The sequence below is a fragment of the Zonotrichia albicollis genome, chromosome 2, assembly GCF_047830755.1.
Source record: "Zonotrichia albicollis isolate bZonAlb1 chromosome 2, bZonAlb1.hap1, whole genome shotgun sequence".
Lineage (NCBI taxonomy): Eukaryota > Metazoa > Chordata > Aves > Passeriformes > Passerellidae > Zonotrichia > Zonotrichia albicollis.
Window position 1 is genome coordinate 98,240,954 of NC_133820.1, and position 15,705 is coordinate 98,256,658.

The following is a 15,705-nucleotide window of genomic DNA, read 5'->3' on the forward strand; positions in this document are numbered from 1 at the left end:
TGATAATTTAGTCATCTGGAATCTTGTTAAAATGGGTAAAATAGTATAGTATTGATTGTATTGCTAAATAAATGTCTGAATTGTTTGTGTTTCATGCCTTTTTCATCTGTCAGTGGCAGCCATGCCTCAGTACTATATATTAGATTCAACGCCTGTGTAACTTTCAGTTTTGTTTCAGTTGCAGCCTTGTTTTGCATCCAAATTGCTCTCTTTTTTAGCGACAGTTGAGATTGTTCAGAACTGTACAAGATTGTTCAGAACTGTACAAGATTGTGTCCACTGTAGCACTACCATGTAAAGCTGAAAACTGCATAAACAGGATTTATCTTTTACTTACATAGAACCCAAAAATTAAATTGTGCATTAAATTTATTAGCATTTTTCAAGATGAGAATCCTGCATTTAAAAAAATCTTGCAATGTGTTCTCTCTGACAGAAATCTTGTGTTTCAGTGCCTGACTAATCTCTGCCTTGCTGATGCTATTGAATGAGCTTTGTATGTGAAAGCTCCACTAATCCTTGTACTTACTGTTTGAATGTTTGCTACAGGAAGCGAGCAGCTGCAAAGCATCTAATAGAGCGCTACTACCACCAGTTAACCGAGGGCTGTGGAAATGAAGCCTGCACGAATGAATTTTGTGCTTCCTGTCCAACTTTTCTCCGAATGGATAACAATGCAGCAGCCATTAAGGCCCTCGAGCTTTATAAGATTAATGCAAAACTCTGTGATCCTCATCCCTCCAAGAAAGGAACGAGCTCAGCTTACCTAGAAAACAATTCCAAAGGTGCCCATAACAATTCCTGCACTGACAGAAAAATGAACAAGAAGGAAATGCAAGGCCCGAGAGATGACTTTAAAGGTAAGATGTTTACAATTTTCATAAAATAAAACACATTTCATATGCACAAGTACAAGCCAACAGAATTCATTCTGGTGGTGTTCTGCTGACTTTAGTAAAATAGAATATTAGACAATTGAGTATTTTCCTATGGATTCAGAAAAATGCATGGATTAAGGCTGAACACTGATTCCAAATCTAGGTCTTGACTACATCTCTGTTAAAATAAACATGCATTTGTTGTCTTACAAGAATAGTGATTTTTGCAAATATGGAAAAGTTTTAAGTGCTGTCGTATGACTCTTTTAGTTTTGCTAGTTTCATAGTTATTATGCAGTTAATAAATTATAAAAGTTATTCTTGAACTAATTTCAGATCCTATGTTGAGAAACTTAACAGATCAAATAAATAATGCAGTAAGTGATAGGCAATACATTCACCAAGCTAAAAAATGTTTGAGCACAGTTATTATTAAGCCAGTGTAAAATGAAATACTGTTCTGTGCATATGTTTTCCAACTTCTGTTTAGCTTTTCAAGCAATCTGTAATAGTAAATACATACTAATAGAATAATGTTAGTTGTCACCTTAACCTATGATGCAAACACGTCCAAACCAGGCCAAATGGTTTTTAAAGCCATTAACCTTTGAGCAGATCACCTTTGAGTGTTGTGGCAAAAAGTGATAGAAACACAAGTCCAGATTCATTTATTTTAGCTAAAGCTGATTTTTTTTACTAATCTACAGCAAAGATTTAAAAAACCCTACAGAATTAGCAATAAAACATAGTACTGTGTTATAAGCAACCCAAGATATTCCAGCACCAGTTTCTTCTTTATCTGATGCAAGGATAAATTTGTACCCAAATTACTTATGATCTGAATAAGCAGAGAGGCAAACATTAGGAAGGGGAAAGGGAAGGAAATGTAGCATTAGATGAGCAAGAGGCACATTAAGTCTGTTTTGTGTTTTTCCTCTTGATTTTTTTTTGTATTATTAATGGAGATTTTCAGATACAGAATTTTCCTTATTCTATCTAACCATCCCCTCTCCCCAAGGCAGGTACCTAAGAGTCTTCTGAACCTACCTCCAGAGACAGTCTGTTGGCTACAGCAGTGACTCAGACTTCCTCTCTTGGAGCATCCCAAGTATTGACATTCCTTTGTAGCTGTATAGACAGAGAGCTTTTAATGCATTCTTAAAGCTCATCTGAGGCTTAGTTACCTTTGGAATTGGGTGATGTCTAAGGAATCTAGCACTCTGAATTTTTTTAAGGTCTGCTACAACAGTTGCTGGAAAATCTGCAGCGAAGTTTAGCAAAGCCGAGGAAAAGGATGTGCAGCTTGCTTTTATGCTTGACATAGGATTAAAAGTTCTTAAGAAATTGAAAGAAATATGCTTCAGAAATAGTTAAATTACTTTTCTGGAGTTCTTGAAATACTAAAACCTTTAAAAGAGTGAATGAGGAAATTCCTGTTGAAGTATGGAAATCTGAAATTTATAATATTGTTGAATTGTCAGCGTGTGCTGATAATTTTTATGCTATGAATAATGTCTGTGGTCCAGAGTCAATGAACTTGAGACTCTGGTCCTCATTTTGAGGAGCCATGTCATGGAATATAATCTGTATCAGCAGGTAAATTTGTCTTAACACAAGAAAATTAAGACTTCTTTTAAGACAAGTTTTGCTTCCTGAGCATGCACTGCAGCAGATAAAAATAGATGTTGTAGAGTCCTTTCAAAATGTTTTCAGTAGAGCTGGTTTTTTAACAGGACAGATAGTAGTTTTGAGATTTGTCAGTGTCTTCAGATTGGAAGTCAATCTAAGCTGAAGACATAAGCCCAGCCTTTTCTGTGTTACATGTGCTCTGAGAGTGGCTTGGGGTTCTGTGAAAGTCAATAGGTTGTCTGTCTTTGCATCATCTAATTTGTATTTTTAATTTAATGACTTCTTGGAATGAGTATCAGTGTAGGTAATCACATTTCAAAATATTTTGATGTACAACATGTTTATTAAACATTTTTATTAAAATCATACACTTCTTTCTGCAGAGGTAGGTGGTTCTAGCATGGTTGGTGAATACAATTTTGAGATTTTTCTCTAGAGATGCTATTAAACTGATTATGTTTTAGTTCTAAATTATGTGTCAGTTCAGAAGAATCTGCTTAAACTAGAATAACTTTTTAGGGTCTGATCATGTTTACAGTAATTCTACTGTAAATCCTCATCTGATGTGAAAGCACCTGTGGGTTCTGTTTGAGAACTAACATAGAAAGCTATAAATAATGTTTTCTTTCTTTTTTCTAAAGAGAAAGGAAGATTTCAAATAACAAATAGACTCTTCGAATGACTTATTTTGTATCAGGAGTTTGGGGAGAGGGGGAACAGACAGGTATTTGGAACAGATGATGTGTGTAAACCATCTTGTTCCTCTGAATAACATCTTGATTAGTATACCCAAGTTGCTTATCTTAGTGAGGCCTAATGTACAAAGACATAATCTACATGCCACGCTGTATGTGTAATTTAGAAGGCAGCCTAAATTTCAGAGCATATATTGAGGGGTTTGGGAGGGTTTTCAGGCATCAATTTAGTCTAAAACCAGTTGCAGAAAGCATTAAAAAGAGAAATAAAAACTCTTATATTCCCATTAACATACAACAAAACAAGTGATTGAGTCTTTTCTTCAAGGTCTGCTTTGAAAAAGAAGGTTGATACAGTCTAGTTTGTTTAGTTTAATGACTTACACATTAACTATGCAGATTTACCAGAAGACTGTATTGTCACAGCCTTATTCATTAAGGCTTTTAAAGTTTAAGCCTCTTACTGATTGCACTTGTTTAGACAATACAGTACTGTTAACTACCTAATGTAGTTAATTGGCTGCAAAACAGTTTCACTATTGTGCACATTCTCTGATTGACATCCATGAATAAAATATTTTACTAAGTCAGTGAATGAAGTAATGATTTTTCATGCTAATGAAATTAGAAAGTATCTGTCTTGAATTTATTCAGTACTGACATTGTTTTTGCAGTTTCAGTGATGATATGACACACAGGTTTCTTAGATAGGGCAAACCAGAAGTATATTATCTTTTTAATTTTTATATTAGTAAAACTAATATCTTTATCTTTTTATAGATGTGACCTTCCTAACAGAAGACAAGATATATGAAATTCTTGAACTATGTCGAGAAAAAGAGGATTATTCCCCTTTAATCCGGGTGATTGGGAGAGTGTTTTCTAGTGCTGAAGCACTGGTACAGAGTTTCCGAAAAACCAAGCAGCACACCAAGGAGGAGCTCAAGTCTCTTCAAGGAAAGGATGAAGACAAAGATGAAGATGAAAAGGAAAAAGCTGCCTGTTCGGCTGCTGCTATGGAAGAGGATTCTGGTGCATCATCATCTTCATCATCAAGAATAGGTGATAGCACACAGGGAGATAATAACCTCCAAAAACTAGGCCCAGATGAAGTGTCTGTAGATATTGAGGCAGTCAGGCGGGTCTATGATAGGTTACTTTCTAATGAAAAAATAGAAACTGCCTTTTTAAATGCACTTGTGTACTTGTCACCTAATGTGGAATGTGACTTGACTTACCATAATGTGTACTCTCGGGATCCTAACTATCTGAATTTGTTTATTATCGTTATGGAGAATGGCAATCTTCATAGCCCAGAATATCTGGAAATGGCTCTACCATTGTTTTGCAAAGCAATGAGCAAACTGCCCCTTGCAGCTCAAGCAAAACTGGTCAGATTGTGGTCTAAGTACAGAGCAGATCAAATTCGCAGAATGATGGAAACATTTCAGCAGCTTATTACTTACAAAGTCATAAGCAACGAGTTCAATAGTCGTAACCTAGTGAATGATGATGATGCTGTTGTTGCTGCTTCAAAGTGCTTGAAAATGGTTTACTATGCAAATGTAGTGGGAGGGGATGTGGATACAGATCATAACGAAGAGGAGGATGAAGAACCCATCCCAGAATCAAGTGAACTAACTCTTCAAGAGCTGTTGGGTGAGGAAAGAAGAAATAAAAAAGGTCCTCGAGTAGACCCCCTGGAAACTGAACTTGGTGTTAAAACTATAGATTGCAGAAAACCACTTATCCCTTTTGAAGAATTTATTAATGAACCACTGAATGATGTTCTAGAAATGGACAAAGACTACACTTTCTTCAAAGTAGAAACAGAGAATAAATTCTCATTTATGACCTGTCCCTTCATATTGAATGCTGTTACCAAGAACCTGGGATTGTATTATGACAATAGGATCCGGATGTACAGTGAGAGACGCATAACTGTGCTCTACAGCTTGGTTCAGGGCCAGCAGCTCAACCCCTACCTGCGGCTCAAGGTGCGGCGCGATCACATCATCGACGACGCGCTCGTCCGGGTAAGTCAGCGGCAGCGGGGCTTCTTGGCTCTGACCCGTGCAAACTGCGTGGGCTTGGAGGCACTGGGAAGGACTCTGTGTGAGTCACATAGACTAGGTTTCCTCCAGAAGAATCTCAGGTAGCTTTATTGTTTGAATTCTAAGCATAGTGCTGGAGATTTTTATATTCATCAGAACTACTTCTGCAGATTTAGATGTCGTAAAGTATCAAATAGCTCTTATTCCCCATTATCAGATCCTGCACAGATCTTGATGGTGAGAGTAAGCAGCTGCTGCTTCCTTGTCCTCTGCACTGTCCTGAATGGTCTTCTGTTGGGTAGGGATTTTCAGATGGAAGTTAAAATTAAAACATTTTAGTTGTGTACTCTTCTTGGGGACATAAAAATTCCTAGAAATAAAGCATTGTTTTAATTTGGTGCAAATACTGATATGACTGACAAAGGTAGAAAGACCTGTTAATACCAAAGAAGTGTGAGAGCAGCCTGTTTCTGAATCTGCTGACTTCTTCAATTAAAACTTAATGCCATTTGTTTATGCATTTTTTGAAGAGGGGAATCATACAGGATACAAACTATTTTACAGTAAATAGGTCCATATAGGAACCTTAATATGTTCTCTATTTTAGGACCCTTCCTTTTTTTTTTGTTTTTTTTTTTTTTTGTTAAAGCTGGTAATTTTCAAAAACTCATTTTCCTGGGTTTTGTTATAAAAGCACAAGGTTTGCAAATTTTTAAATTTACCAACAGCTTTAAAACTTGTTACTGAAGACCTAGAGAGGTGTTTAGAGAGAGTTTGGGGAAATTACCTCATTTTGCCTCTCAGCCCAGCTGTTACTTGTACTTAAATTGAATGGGTGTAACTGCCAGTGAAAGTCAATTGTGAGAACCCTAAATGACCTCCTACTTTGATTTTTCTGTATGCCTAGGAATTTCGACCTTATTTTGCTGCTTCGTGGGAATTGCTGATATTATGATTTGTCAGGGAAAACATTTGTCTTCAATACCAAAAGAAAAAATGAAATTGTAGTACAGAAGTGGCTTCTGTCTGTAAACTCAACTTTGTATTAGGCAAATAAATATAAAAGTACTGTGTACCAGTTTTTTTTTTTTTTTTTAAGAATACTCTTTGTAGTTTCTCTACCTATCAGACTTACAGTTCTGTCCAGTTATATTTTGTCATATTACTGTAATGGAGTTTATTCCTTTGGACACATAAATACTGGAAAAAAAGGGAGGGATAATTCTTTCTCTTTAGGAAATGAAGAGGTAAAAGAGCATAAAAGCTAGTTTTAGTATATACTTTTCAATGTCAATTTAAGCAGAGCAAGAGCAAACCTTCCTCTTTATCTGATAATAAGAAAGAAAATCCATAAATATTAGAAAAGGCATTCTTTTACATACTGTTTGTTGTAGAAGTTGAAATCTTTGAGGACAAAAAAAAATATGCTTAGGTTAAAAGGCTTGTGGGCAACATCAAGTTGCAGCAAGGCCACAGCAGTCACTGCTGTGCACATTCTTGGCCTGTAGGAAGTTCAGAAAATTTAAATTAGATTAAGCTCAAACATACTAATCTAAATTATGATGCACTTGCAGCATCTCTTGCTCAGCCTAGCAGCCTGAGTTACATGCCTGGGCAGTTGCCATGGATCCTCCTATGGCTGTTAATTGAAGCTGTCAGAGCATGCTAAATTATGGTGACCTGACTGTCAGAGCCACAAGGAAAGTAAGGATTTTAAACCGTTTATGTGGGGACAGAAAATAAAGGGAAAAGATAAAATTGTTCTAAATTCAGGTAGTCTAAACTAAACTGTAGTGGTAGCCAAAAAGACCAAGTGCAGCCCAGGCATTTCTCAGAAGTGGAAAATGGGTTATATTCAGTAAAATGGAGATGAAGCACAGAGGTGCCGTCCAAAGTGGAGGAAGGGAGTATGTGCTGTTTCAGAGATGCTACAAGGTTGCTGTTGAGGGATGATGTGGAAGTAGGGAAAATTTTATTGTATTGTGTGAAGTGGGTACAGAATCCACCTTTTAACTACTGATGTGTTTAACTGATGATACAAAGTATCATAGCTCAGTGAATATATTTTAAATATTCCCCAGGAAGTGTTAGTGAATGGAATGCTCTAATGTTGCTGTTAGCCACAGTGTGCCTATTCTCTTTCATTTGTTTCTTCTCATTTTAAAATCAGAAAAGATGCAGTAGAAATGCATTTTGGAAAGCTCAGAGTCTCTTCAAAGAAAATGTGAAGTCCCCTTAAGGGTAAAAACAATTGTGGAGTTGAATGAGAAATACTGGTTTTTACAACTGGTAGCCCCTAGTTTTATTATCAGGAATCAGGCTTAACAGAAGCAAAACAACATTTTGTTTTCCCCACTGTGTACCTCAGAAGGGTGGGTGTTTTTGCCCAGGACTTGTAACTCTTCATGAAAGAAAGATCCATCAAAAGCTAGTGGACTTTATGGGCATTTTGGTGTGAGCCACACACAAACCTCGGGCAATCTCGAAGCTGCAATTGTGCTGGTAGCTGGAAAGTTATTCCAGGGGAGATACTGCTCCACACTGTTGTCTTTTGTCAGAAAGTCTCAGTCTGCTCAAGAATTCCATGCTGTTGTTACTGGGAGTCTTTGCAATTGGTTCAGAAGTGATTTTAGTAATTTTCACAATTACTTCCTAATTGGTCTGAAATAGCTCTGGAGGAGGCTCTTCAGTCTTATGTCCTAAGCCTTAAAACAGTTTGCTCTGGCTCTGATGGGAATCTAAGATGGGTACCATGGGCTTCTGTAGCAGTACTGACAGCATCAAATCTAAGTGAAAGCTGCACTGGATCACTTTGCATCAGGGTTGGCTGCTGGTTTGGGTGTACAGTATTGACCTTAGGAAGAGTCTCACTGAAAAATACCAGAAAGATCTTTCAAAGATAATAATATTCATTAGTGAAAGTATATCTTATATCTGTTCAGTGACAAATATTTCTGAACATGCTTAACATACAGGTAATTAATTATGAGTACCAACATATTTACCCTCGAATTTAATATGTTTTGAACTTCAAAGGTTTGAATATTTACAGACTTGTAACTACTATTTATGTCACTAGACCCGTGTCTTGACAGAAAAGTCAGTGAAACTTTTTTGAGTATCTATGGAATAACTGCTAACTTCCTGATAAAAACATTTTCAAAAATATTGTTGAAAATGAGGTTGAGATAGTTTTATTCATATTTTCCTTATTGATGTTGAATATTTTTCAAACAAATATTTTGATCAGCCTTTGCAATTTCTTGCAAACACACTAAATACTGGCTTTCTGCTGATCAGTTGAGCTGATAAAGTCATTACCAAGCTATTTTTCTCCTATCAATACTTAATATTTTAGCTTTTAGAATTCAATATGTATATATTCTCACTTCTTGGACTTCAGTAAGGCAAATATGAACACTGGTAAGTGATTTTTTTGTTACTGTTAACAACATAGGACTTTTTTCCTTCTACTAAGTACTTGAAGCAATACTTTTTAAATACCTTGAAGGCATTATCTTGTTTAAAGTTGATTGTTGAGAGAATCTTAGTTCCCTAAAACACATACATCTAAGGAAAAATTTTATTTACAAATTTCTTGTTCAATTTCTTTGCATATATGAAACTTGCCTCAGAAACTTATTTTTTCTTTTTTATTGGAAATGATTTAATGAAACCTCTTTCTTTGTAGTATATACTTATTGTATACTTACTTGTATGTATGTTAGTCTGAAAAGTCACCTGGGGACAGGAGTAGAATGTTAGAATTTGTAACACTTTGGTCCCCACTTTTTTTAAGGAAGTCTGGTATTTGGGACTTGGTAGCTCAGTTTGCAGTTCCTGAAGGTAGTTAGCATGCTTTTTACTGTCTAGCAGATTTAATAGGTTAGCTGCACTGCTGAGTCACCTTGTATGTGGTAGTAATGAAAGGAAGTACCTCCTTAAATCCTCTCTTCTGCCTTTTCATTCCCCAAGAACTATTCCTTTTGTCCTTCAGAGTTTACTCTTCCCCCACCCCCATGGCCCAGGTTAAATGTGGCATTCTTCTCAGGTAGCAGTAATTTAAAGGGCGTGAGTTATGACACACAACTTCTGCAAGTGAAAACATGGTGGATTCCTTCAGCAGAATCAGGCTTGTACTTGGCTTGCAAATTAGAAACTCACTTTGACAAATTGCACGTGGAATGCAGACAGCTAGTGGGCAGCAACCCTCTCCTGCTTGAAAATGTCTCTGCTGAGTGTTTTGATGAGCAAAACTCTTCTGTGACACCTGAACCCAGTAGGCAGATTCTCTCCTGTATTAGCAGCAAAGTACTTCAGGAGATTTGACGTTTCAGACCACATTGAGGTTTGTGTGTTCAGATGAAAATGTCAGCCCTGGTATGCACTGGTTGGGTGCAGAGCATGTGGCTGTTGATGTGTGCAGACGCCAAATGCATGAACTGTAAAAAACAACCAGCTGGAGCAAAGGCTGCTTTGTCACTGTAACTATTACTTTCCATGCTGCTTTTTGGAAAAATGTGTTGACCAACTTATGTCATGATGTGTCACTGGTACTTTCAAGCTTAAATTAGCTGTGTTCTGTCATTTTTCTGTCTAGTGTGGCAAGCATTCCTGTCTCTGCCTTAAAGAGAACCTTTATGTTATGATAGATCTTAAGGTGGTTTGTGATCATTTTTAACTGAATAGAAATTAGTTCCATTGCTGTCAATTTTAAGCAGATTGCCAAACACTGCACACAGGTGTTACATTAATATTTTAAATGTCATATTTCTGTCATTCCTGTCACATTCCTGTCTTTCAGGAAAGCAGTGTTATTCTGTAAACAAAGTAAAATCACCCAGTGTCTTAAGTTGTGGAACATTGCTGTGTTTCAGCAAACAAAATACTGATACTCTTTCTAACGTCATCTCTCAGCTTTCAGCTTTTCAGGTCATACATTCTTCTGCTGCTTTTGACATTTTTAGGAATTTTAGGCAGTCCCTGCTTTTTAGGAAGTCCCTGGAAAATGTAGTGGTTATTTCAATGACCTAGCCAATCAAACCATCATGACAGAAAACAACTTCTAAAACTTCAGTAATTCACACAGATGATTGTGTTTCCCTCACAGCATCTATGTTGACAAGGTTGAGATAGTTATGATTATTAAAAGCAAACAGAGGCAGGCCCCAAAACATCTAGGAATCAGAGAGCAATAAGTGAAGTTCATAATTCCCTCCTATAGAAACACTGCTGCAGTTCTGCTTAAATTCAGTGCCTCCTTGCAGTTGTGTTTGCTGTTGCCCACTGCATTCAGTTTTTATTACGAAGCATCAATGTTGACACAGATACTCAAAGGAGCAGCTAAACCCACAACTTTGAGTTGAGCAGCTTAGCAGCATTTTCCTGCTTATAGAATCTACTTCAAGGAGCATCAGGCTTTGCTCAAAATACTGGATTTTTGATAATCCTTTATCTGACTCCCTTGCAGACATCCAGTGCACAGTTCTAATCTGCCTAGCCAGCATTGCTCAACTAAGTCTGTTTCCTTCCTCTTTTTATAGGCTGTTTTTGTCAGCCAAAAGATCATTTTGAAATTTCTTTAACTGCTCTATATGTGAACACCTTCCTTAGTGTATTTCCATGACACGATAGAGCCTTCACACTATGACATAGTTTTGCTGTCCCAGAAGAAATGCAGAGACAGCATATGCTTTCTCAGAACTCATGAAAATTCATAAATCATGCAATATATTAAATTACTGGTGGTAAAGACTACAAAGCCAACAAAGTCTTGGCTGGGGAGGAAAAAACCACAGCTTTATTGCTGTTGGTTGTAAGTGGAAGGGATCCAAATAAGAGAATTTCTGTCTGTCCAGCCTGAACATTTAACCCGTATTTACAGTTTTAAAATAAATGCTGGTTCTCTGTTTTTCAAAAGTTGCAAGTTTTACTTGGAACGTGGATTGAGCTCCATTGTTGCCTTAGGAAAAGAAATTTTTGTACAAATGGCTTAGGTGGTACATAACTAAGTTTTTCTGAAAATGTTGTTGTTTGCTGATTGAAATATAGATTAATCTCACTTGCTGTCATTATTGGGGTCTTCGTAGCTTGCCTTTGTGGTTTTTTAACTGAGATTTATATGCTATGAAGTTACACTCCCTCACTTTCCAAATTTAGTTGTCAATACCAGGTAGTGGAATTTTTTCTCCACATACTCCTTTTGCATGGGTTGCTTCAAAGTCTTCAAGCCCGTTATGATAACCCCCCTCAGTCTGTAGCATCCTGCCCTGCTGCACTGCTTGGATCATGTCTGGCTGACTTAGTAGCTAGCAGGAGAAAACGTGTCTTGCTGGTGGTGTGATTTTGTCAGTCCATAGTGTCATTGCTGCTGCCTTTACCCTCTCTGTTCTGTTCCTTTTTTACTTTACACTTCTGTAGTAAAATTCTGGGCTGTAATGAGCATTGACATGTGTGGATAAGGTAGGGGAATGAAATTAAAAAGTAAGGTTTAGCATGTTAAGGACATCTGCTGATAAGTACAATTTGCAGTAGCCCCCATCAGAGGCAAATCTCACAAGTAATATGGTCTTGGTAGAGGAGTATACAGGTCCATCTGTGTCTTAATTTAGTGCTGTTGAGTTTTCTTTGCCACATAGGCATGTTTAGGCTAATTGTGCTGCATATGTGTAACCAGTGTGGTTATGCTTTTAAGTAGCATATTTCTTACCAGCTGCAAAATATCCTTGCTTGACTTCTGATTTACTGAAAGGATACATTTGTGGTGTAAGCAAGTGAAGGACCTGGCAATGTGCACTTACAGCCCAGAAATCCAGCCATACCCTGGGCTGCATCAAAAGCAGCATGGCCAGCAGATCAAGGGAGGTGACTGTTCCCTGCTACTCTACCCTTGTGAGACTCCCCCGTGGAGTGCTGCATCCAGCTCTGGGTCCCCAGCATAAGAAGGATGTGGACCTGTTGGGTTGAGTCCAGACGAGGGATGCAAAAATGATCAGAGGGCTGGAGCACCTCTCCTATAAAGACAGGCTGGGAGAGTTGGGGTTGCTCAGCCAAAGAGAAGGCTCCTGGGAGACCCTGTAGAAACTTCCAGCACCTAAAGGGGCTGATGAGAACTGGAGAGGAAGTTTTACAAAGGCATGTAGTGATGGGACAATGGCAAATGACCTCGTATGATAGAGGAGAGGTTTAGATTAGATATTCAGAAGAAATTCTTTGCTGCGAAGTTGGAGGAGAGGCACTGCAGCAGGTTGCCCAGGAAAGTTGGCAATGTCCCATCCTGGAACTATTTATGGCCATGCTGGATGGGGCTTTGAGCAAGCTGGTTTACTGGAATGTGTCCCAACCCATGGCAGAAGGGTTGGAACTACTGATCTTTCCAGGTCCCTTCCAACCCAAACTATTTTGTGATTCTGTGGCCTCTAATGGCCTTTAAATAGACTTGAAACCCTTGTAAAATGTCAGACTTACAATTTGATCTGAACTGAATTTTCAATTTCACAGCAGCAGTGCAGTAAATCTGTTTAAAGGCACTGAAGAAATAAGAGCAAGAGAGTTTTGAGACTTCATTAGGATCAAGAAGAGGTAGTTGATTTGACTGTAATACTAGTGTCTTTTTTGTTCTTAGGTTTTTTTCCCCAGCTCTTTGTTTGAGAGATGCAAGTACTCATCAAAGGCTTGTTTTCTGTCTCCCCCTCTGAAAACATATCTGTGTAATCCCTTCACAAAGCCGTTTATTGTCAAACATGTAGATCATATTGCAGAATCTTCATTGTCAGATGAATTTAATTATCCCAGTAATACATCTTCTTTTTTCTGTGAATTGTGCGCAACACAATGATAGCTTGTTTTAAATAACTGCTTAAAAGAATAGAAATAAGAATGCTAACAGCCAGTGAGCTTTAATGTGCTGACAGATCAGTTCTGTGGTAAGTTTCTTGCTGTGTATCCCTAGATGGTAAAACATGTTTAGAGTGGTTTAGGGTTACTATTGATTTCTCTTATTTTACTGTTGGGATTTGTGCTCGCTTTCTTCTTAAATTTGGCGGGTACTTTTGGTTTCATTATTTGTTACTAAACTATTCTAGTAAACAGATTTACTAATTAAATTTTTCTCTCTCTTCACTCAATAGCTAGAGATGATTGCCATGGAAAATCCTGCAGACTTGAAGAAGCAATTGTATGTTGAATTTGAAGGAGAGCAAGGGGTAGATGAAGGAGGTGTTTCCAAAGAATTTTTTCAACTGGTTGTGGAAGAAATCTTCAATCCAGATATCGGTATGTGTTCTAATAATTTTCTGGTTTAATAGATTTTTCTCACAAAAGGTTGGCCTGGATGATCTTCCAGACTGGATTGTTCTATGTTTATGCTTTTTGTATCCACTGCTGTTTCTCTCTGAAGCTCTCCAGGTTCATTGATGGTCAGCAGAGTATTTGCCAGACCTTGAGGCTCACTGTGTTGCCAGCAGTCATCCTTCTAAAGGAGGAATGATGGAAGGAGTAACTGTGTATAGTTAATGGGAACCATCATTACTTGTTTGGATACAAATCAGTAGTACAGGGTTTCCTTGCTGGGCTCCTTTGTTTGTTCTCTCACATTTCTCCTCCCTTTGCTTTGTAATTAGCTTCTAGAATTAGTAATCAAACCAAAAAGGAAGAGCTTCTGCAATAAAACAAGAGTCAGACTGTGGAAGTTTTTGCGTTACTTCCTTCACTTCCTCCAGCTTAATAAATCTGATAGTCTCAGTTCTGCAGATCCAAAGTGTCACAGCAGTGTCAAATTTGATTGTAGTTAAAGAACCAACAGTAATTTGATATATTAGAGCCAAAATTTTACATTTGTGATTTGACAGTCATATTTCCATCATATTCTTGCTCCCTGCACCAATCATTTATGCAAGAACATGCCTCTTTTAGTGTGCAACTTGTCTGCTACTCTGAAAAGATGAAAATGTTATATTCATGTTAGAACAGCAATGAGACCTGCCAGGTTCCTATACTAATTCTGCATTTTTTGTGAAATATGATGTTACATTGTATTTCCTGTAATGGGTTCCATTAAAGAAGCCTAACAGCTCATGGCTGTTAATTTGGTTTCACTGTACTATTTTAAAAGATAAAGCTGCTGTTCTTGGCTTTGTAGCTTAGAAGATTGATGAAAATACACAGAAATCTATTTTGACTGGATTAGAAAGGAGGTATCAGTATCAAGTACCCAGAATCAGTAGCAAAATTCTGAACCTTGTCACTTGCTCTTCACCATATGCAAACCATTTCTTATAAGAAGTGGTACAGAATCATAGACAAGTCTTACTCCCTCTGAAAAATGCTATTAACTTAAAGAGATTTGTAATCTGAATTAGCTTACTTTGAAGTGTGGTAAAATAAAGAACTTTTAGTACTTTAATTGATGAAATTTTATTTTCAACTCAAAATAAATACATTTTCAACTTGAGTTTATCTAAACAGAAGTTGTGTGGGTGTATTGAATTACTCTTTATTTAGTAGTGCTAAAGTGTGCTTAAGCTAAGATCCAAGCAGTGTGTATATACTCCTTGCATTTAAAGGTAGGTAATATATTAGAAATGTGTGCATGTGTTAAGTTTCACTTCTGTATTAAAAATGTAAAAAAGTATGCACATATTTTGTATTTATAGTGATTCGGGGGTGGGGAAGCTTTTTAGTGGCTTTTGGCAGAAATGTGTGCAGTATAGCAGTTCATGTATGCATCAAATATACCATGAGTGACTTTTGTTGATTATAAATGCTTTCTTTACCTGAGAAAACAGAGGGGATCCTTTAAGTGGAATTTAAAATGTCTGTCTTCAATAGGTATATTTGGAGAGATTTATATTGTTATTATAGTTTCTTTGACTTCTTGAGTATTTTGATAATAAACTACCTTAAAATTTTACTCAAAGGAGGCAACAACTCAGAAGAATACTGGTAAAGGAATAAGTGATAACTTCCTATAACTTCAAGGGCAATTGTTTTCGCCCTTCTTGAAGATTCCAGTTTCTTCTGGTGTTTCATTATGATTTTAATGTACTGTAGTCCTGATTTTGGTAAGGGAGTGAAATACTGTATTGCACCTGAAAGGGTTTCCAGATCTGAGTAAATTGGTGATGCTTCCTTATTAGATGTTTGCTGGAGTTGTTGGTTTTGACAGTTTAACTTTTCCATCATATTCCAAAAGGTTCAAGTCATTGCTTTATGTACCAGTAATCCAGAAGTTACTCCAGTTGGTTCAGAAAATGGCATACAGGATTCTATATAATGTTTGGCCTATATATGCCTGAGTTGCTCATCCATTTCTGGTTTCCAGTTGCCTTATCTGATGGGTCAGTCTGCTATTTGTGTGCTCCCCTAATGGCTGACCCAGGCCATGTCACTTGCTGAGATACATAATCCATTCTGGGGAATACCCAGAGACTGAATGAGCTTGCAGTTTAT

The 15,705-nt window shown here is 37.2% G+C and overlaps 1 protein-coding gene across 7 annotated transcripts in view; it reads left to right on the forward strand.

The window, feature by feature from the left end:
* UBE3A (ubiquitin protein ligase E3A) overlaps positions 1-15,705 on the forward strand; it is a 56,897-nt gene that overhangs the window by 30,605 nt on the left and 10,587 nt on the right. For all 7 annotated transcript variants that reach the window (XR_012579113.1, XM_074535754.1, XM_074535752.1 and 4 more), the window contains 3 exons: positions 550-860; positions 3,983-5,238; positions 13,386-13,530. Coding sequence is in view for 6 of the 7 variants with exons in the window: in XM_074535754.1 (XP_074391855.1) it covers positions 550-860; positions 3,983-5,238; positions 13,386-13,530 (1,712 nt within the window). In the remaining variant the exon portion in view is untranslated. The remainder of the gene's footprint in view (positions 1-549; positions 861-3,982; positions 5,239-13,385; positions 13,531-15,705) is intronic.